The following is a 6,687-nucleotide window of genomic DNA, read 5'->3' as shown; positions in this document are numbered from 1 at the left end:
TTCTTTTCTTCTCGTGATTGCTTTCTGTTATAGTTTGTTCAGTTCGCTTCATTGTTTTTTTTTACAGTTAATTCAGTTCTCAGTTAGATTCTGTCGCAATATGTTCAGTTCGCATTGTTCACTTCTGTCATTTTCTTTAGTTCTCATTGCTGATTGCTGATTGTTCAGTTCTCACATATTGGTTTCTGTTACAGTTTGTTTAGTTCATATTGTTGATTTCTCTTAGTTCGTTCATTTCTTATTATTATTCTCATTATTGATTTTTGTTAGTTTGTTTTGTTCTCAATTTTAATTGATTGGTTTCTGATACAGTTTATTCAGTTCAGCCGTAATATGTTCAGTTCGCATTGTTCACTTCTGTTAGATTGTTTAGATCTCATTTTTTATTCCTGTTTGTTCAGTTATCAATTTACAATATTGGTTTCTGTTACAGTTCGTTCAGTTCACATTGTTGATTTCTCTTAGTTCTTTCACTTCTCATTATTGGTTTTCGTTACAGTTTGTTCAGTTCACATTGTTGATTTCTCTTAGTTCGTTCAGTTCTTATTATTGTTTTCTGGTAGTTTATTCAGTTCTCATTATTGGTTTTTGTTAATTTTGTTTTGTTCTCAATGTTAATTGATTGCTTTCTGTTACAGTTTATTCATTTTGCATTAACTGAGTTGTACAACAGTTTGTTTTATTATTCCTTGTTCTTTGTTTTGTTTTGTTTTATTGCTGTATCGCTACGGTGGTGCTTGCTATAGTTCCCTTTTTGTTTTCGGCTGCCGTCTGTTTACAGTACATATACTCAACAATGAAAATTTAGCAAATATCTTTTATGACGTCTAAATTTGCCAAGGTTGAATAAACTTTTAAAAAAACCCAGGTCCTCCTGTTGTGTTAAGGCAAAGGTTGATGAGTTTATGTTGTTTGTAATGGTAAACATTTCAGATGTGAATACTAATTAATAAAAATAGGTTAATTTATAAATGTTATGCCATTTCTTTTAACATTAGCTAAACTTTCGTTGTCGAGTATATATATTAGGATTTATTGGAGACTTAGAAGATGAAGAGAAGAAGACCCACAACAAAAAAAGAAGGAATGAAAAAGAAGGCATCTGTACAACATTTCTGGTATGCTATAACATTTAATACGTAAATAGATACGGGAAGGATATTCATATATATATATGTGTGTGTGTGTGTGTGTGTGTGTGTGTGTGTGTGTGTGTGTGTATGTGTGAAAACTCAAAACCGGACACTCGGTAAACAGGAATTCCCTCAAAACCGGACGTTTTGTGTGACCCCTTTTCAATATCTGTACAGAAGAGAACCTCTCTAAACCAGACACCTCATAAAACCGGACGTTTTGCTTGGTCCGAGGGTGTCCGGTTTAGAGGAGTCCCACTGTGTGTGTGTGTGTGTGTGTGTGTGTGTGTGTGTGTGTGTGTGTGTGTGTGTGTGTAATATATTGTATATTACCTGGCTCCTATAATAGCAAGCAGCGTCCTGGGATTCACAAGACCATTCACTTAAAAAATAAGAAAAGAAAAGAAAACATTTATTAGTTCGTACCACGTAATATTGTGTGATTTTCGTATTCGATATTTGTCATCTCACCCGCAGTTTCATTATTTGTGTGGTCCTTAACCATAATTAAAATGTGTTGAGTGCGTCTTTAAATAAAACATTCATTCCTTCCTTCAGCCAGGGGTAGGGAGGGGTGGGATGGGGTTGTAGCTCAATGGTAGAGAGCTAGCCTGCGATGCGGTGGGTCACGGGATCGATCGTCAGGAGACTCGCGTTTCCTTGGCCTAACCAGTGTCCCACGAGTAGTACCGTGGTATGTGTAAAGTGCATATTATAAAAGATCCCCTGATGTTTTTGGTAGACGTAACCTGTGTTTTAACAGCAGATTTCTTCTAACTCTCTCTCTCTCTCTCTCTCTCTCTCTCTCTCTCTCTCTCTCTCTCTCTCTCTCTCTCTCTCTCTCTCTCTCATCGAAATAACTATAATTACGGTAGTTTAAAAATGTTCTGAGGATTCGTGAAACTAATATTCCTGACCTTTCCCGGACGAGACTCTACAACTGTAATCAAATAAATAACATCCCCACATTTTTCTTTTTTGTTTGTTGTTTGTTTGGGTGGGAGAAGATTGTTTTGGGTTGGGGGTTTTGGGGGGTTGGGGGTTTTGGGGGGTCGGGGGTTGTTGTTTTTTGTGTCGTTCTTGTTGGGGTGGGGTTGGGGTTGTTGTTGTTTGTTGTTTGTTTGTTGTTTTTTTGTTTTTTTTGGGGGGGAAGGTTCCATGGTACTTTTATCACAAGGTCATAAAACTAAGTTTTATCCAATATTGAAGTCTTACCGTTTCGCAGTATCTGCTTGAACCTCCAGTCAGAGTCTGCCCGTCGAAAGCATCTGTTTTGACCGGTCTTCACAAACACGTTGATGTTCCTCCACGACAGACAGATCGGCTCGGTCCCACCCAGGCTTCTGGACAACCTCGACTCGAGTGGTGTACTATAACTTTTTGAACCTTTGCTCAGCTTCTCGGCCTTCCCTCTCCGGTGTGTTATGACGTCATCGATATCACCCTGTGAGGTATTGCTGATGTAGGCATTTGTGGACTCAACTTGAATACTGGGATCGTCACCAAGAAATACTTCGAGATCTTCTGACATTGTGGTTTCTGTAAAAGCTGGAACATTACATGAACGGTTGCGTAATGATTTCACAACAGATGAAAAGAAAGAAATGTTTTATTTAACTACGCACTCAACACATTGTCTTTACGGTTATATGGGGTCATGGTTAAGGACCACACAGATATTGAGAGAGGACACCCGCTGTCGCTACTTCATGGGCTACTCTTTTCGATTAGCAGCAAGGGATCTTTTATATGCACCATCCCACAGACAGGGTAGTACATACCACGACCTTTGATATACCAGTCGTGGTGCACTGGCTGGAACGAGAAATAGCTCAATGGGCCCACAGACAGGGATCGATCCCAGACCGACCGTGCATCGAGCGGGCGCTTTACCACTGGGCTACGTCCCACCCCTCACAACAGAGGAAGCCACTTGAACAGATTGACCTAAAACTATTCAGTAGATCATCATAAGCGTACGAGACATGGCGAAGGTGTGTGTGTGTGGGGTGGGGGGGGGGGGGGGGGGGGGTCAATTGTCCCCCTAATGCTGGAGGAAAACCTCAAATTCAGGCAAAACTTATACAGATATTAGGGTAAAGACATTTTTACCATATATTTCCATCATTCTACCCTGAAAATTAGGTTTAATCCTTCTAAAAATGCGTAGTGATTCGTTTTTGATTCTATATAGCTGTTTGTTAGTGATGCTAATAGGAATAAATGTTGTTATCCAGATTCGGGCATTTTCTTTTAATTCGGGCAAAAACCAGGGAGCCCGTACGCCTATGTAGATCATCTCCACCACCCCCTCCCCTCAAAAAAAAAAGAATAAAAAAAAAAAGAAAAAAGGAAGAGCTAGCACATGTGCACGCTAAAGGTGCGTTCTTACGATGCGATTTCTAAGAACGATTTGCATCATACAATTTGTGATTAGCGCTCGTAGAGATTAATAATGTGGGAGTTTAACTATCCTCTAGTAGTATACATGTTTTCTCTCTCCCCAAAATTTTATTCTTTGTTTGTAACCCACTAAACCATCTTAGTAGTGACACGACATTTTTATTTTCCAGTTGCATATAACTGGATCTCGCATTTAATTATAGTAAGTTTATATTAGTTTGACTCATTGTATCAATCTGTTTAAAAGAAGGAAGGAAATGTTTTATTTAACGACGCACTCAACACATTTTATTTACGGTTATATGGCGTCGGACATATGGTTAAAGGGACATTCCTATGTTTGCTGCATTGTAAGATGTTTCCGACTAATAAAATATTTCTACGATTAAACTTACATATTAAGTATGTTTTCTTGTTTAGAATATTAATGTCTGTATATTCAATGTGCTTCTGGTCGTCTTAATATTTGTAAGAAGCCGAAACAGGATTTTGTACGTACGAAAAAAAAATATTTTAGGAAATAAAATGAAATTTAACCTAGTACAAATATTAGAATGATCAGAAACACGTTTAATATACAGCCACTAATATTTTATGCAGAACAATATATTTGATATGTAATTACAATCGTTACAAAATCTCTGTTAGTCGATAACATCTTAAAAATTGCAGCAAACTCAGGAATGTCCCTTTAAGGACCACACATATATTGATTGAGTGAGGAAACCCGCTGTCGCCACTTCATGGGCTACTCTTTTCGATTAGCAGCAAGGGATATTTTATATGCACCATTATATAGACAAGATAACACATACCACGGTCTTTGATATACCAGTCGTGGTGCACTGGCTGGAGCGAGAAGTAGTCCAATGGGCCCACCGACAGGGATCGATCCCAGACCGACCGCGCATCAAGCGAACGCTTTACCCCTGGGCTACGTTCCGCCCCCAATCTGTTTAAATGTCTGTGTTCATTATATCTGACTCGTATATCAATATGTTTACATCTGTGACGTCAATATAGACACGGGTCGATATTTCTTTTCTTTGCTGTATAAAACATATGTATCGACCAGTTCACAATGTAACTTGCTATGTATTATGTTTCATAATCATTCTGCTGTACTTGACTACCCTTTTGACCCGAACCCCTTACATGGTAACTCATAATATTATGATATCAGGTTATTCAAATTAGGTGATACACATGCATAGGCAGTGGCGTAGCCAGAGAGCGGGCACGGGGACCATGCACCACCCTCAATAAACTCCCCTTTGAAAAAAACAAAAAATATATTAAATTTTATAAAATAATCCATACGTACATACATAGTGTGGGTTGCCCGTCAATATGGGCCCCCCAATATTAAATCCTGGCTACACCAGTGTGTACAGATATTTAGGTCTCAGAAGTGTGGCTTCCTCTGTAAAGATTTACATGTGCGCCACCTCAGGCACGTGTGCAGGAGGATGGTTTCGGGGATCGAAATTCCTTAAAGCTTAAGCAAGTTTTCTTCTTTCTTTTTTAATATATTTTCCGAGGGGAGCATGACTCGACATCCCTATAAACTACGCTCGCCAGTCTAGATCCATCCCTGCTAAAATTATATTTGTAATGTATTGTATTTTTCACACAGCTCTTTACACTGTGTATTCACATAATTGTAGGCCCTATAAATAGTATTTCAATATAGTTACCTTTACATGACACCCAATAGCCGATGTGTTAGGGGTCGTTAAACGTGCATTCATTCATTCCCTGCTAAAATTCCTGCATATGCGCCTGCACCTAAATAACTTTTGGTGATCTCCGGATTATATTAAGACATCACAGTAATATTCACTAAATGTTGACGTTATTGGGTTATCGTCTAGTGTGTCTAAATGTAGTATCGTCATTTGGTGTGTTAAATTATTATTATTTGATTGGGTTGGTATTCTGAAATTTCTTGATACAAATTACGCTGAAATGTTTTGCTAGTTGGAGCTGGATTTAGCTCAGTCGGTTGAGTGTTCGCTTGGGTGCTTGCGTCGCAGGTTCGAACCACCTCGGTGGAATGAATGAATGAATGAATGAATGTTTAACGACACCCCAGTACAAACATACCCGTCGGCTATTGGGTGTAACAAATGATAAGTATATGAAAATATTATATCCACCTCGGTGGATCTATTCAACTGATTGGGGGTTTTCTCGCTCAAGCCAGTGCACCACAACTGGTCAAAGGCGGTGGTATGTGCTGTCCTATCTATGGGATGGTGTATATAAAAGATCCCTTGCTACTAATTAAAAAATGTAGGTTTCCTCTCTAAGACTGTCAAATGTATGACATCCAATAGCCAATGATGAATAAATCAATGTGCTCTGGTGGTATTGTTAAACAAAATAAACTTTAAACTTTTTGCTGCATTTTGAATAATGTAGCGGGTTTCCTCAGATGGACTACGTGTTAGAAATACCAAATGTTTGACATCCAATTATACTCGATGATTAATTAATCAATGTGCTCTAGTGGTGCCGTTAAACAAAAGAAACTTTAACTTTTGCTTTGCTAGTTGAATTAAATTTCTTTCCCTACCAATGCAATGACTTCTCGGGACCAAACCAAACGCTCGTCTTAACTCAAATGAAACATCAACGAGTTATTGATTTTTAACCGAAATACAAATCGTGTGTAAGAAATCGTCAATCGCTCCATTTAGTTCTCTGCAACCCAAGATATTCCAAGATGTGAATACAGCGAGCATATTATATATATTAAAGCCACTGTGGCTAGCGGTGATATATAAATAAAAGGTAAAAGGTAGTCAGTCGGTCGAGATTTTAAAGCAATAACAGCAGGCATGTCTTAAAGTTACACCGCGAAGCCATATTAATGAAGGCATCTGCCGTTGAAAACGACTGGCTAGCAAAGCTCAGTGGTTGTGCATTGTTTACTCTCGATAATCTATTTACGGCTGTCCATCTTGTAATACAAATGACGCTGTTATACTTCGACAGGAATATTGTATGATCAGTCAGATATAATCGTATAATATTTGATATGTACTGAGAGCTAAGCGCCCAGTCTAGTATAGCCAAAACAAGACATACCTGAACACAGTGCTGTTCGCTCAACCAGCCGAGGTTGTGGAATATCATAGTATAGGTT

General features: G+C 38.5%; 1 protein-coding gene across 1 annotated transcript in view; it reads right to left on the bottom strand.

The window, feature by feature from the left end:
- The window catches only part of LOC121381842 (protein white-like), a 42,252-nt gene extending 35,565 nt beyond the window's left edge, over positions 1-6,687 (bottom strand). The window contains exons 1-3 of the mRNA XM_041511206.1: positions 6,630-6,687; positions 2,349-2,681; positions 1,467-1,515 (exon numbers count right to left, since the gene is read on the bottom strand). Of these exons, the coding sequence (XP_041367140.1) occupies positions 1,467-1,515; positions 2,349-2,664 (365 nt within the window). The 5' untranslated portion in view covers positions 2,665-2,681; positions 6,630-6,687. The remainder of the gene's footprint in view (positions 1-1,466; positions 1,516-2,348; positions 2,682-6,629) is intronic.

Source organism: Gigantopelta aegis, chromosome 9 (assembly GCF_016097555.1).
Source record: "Gigantopelta aegis isolate Gae_Host chromosome 9, Gae_host_genome, whole genome shotgun sequence".
Lineage (NCBI taxonomy): Eukaryota > Metazoa > Mollusca > Gastropoda > Neomphalida > Peltospiridae > Gigantopelta > Gigantopelta aegis.
Note: the sequence above shows the minus strand (reverse complement) of the source record. Positions and strands in the feature narration are given on the sequence as shown.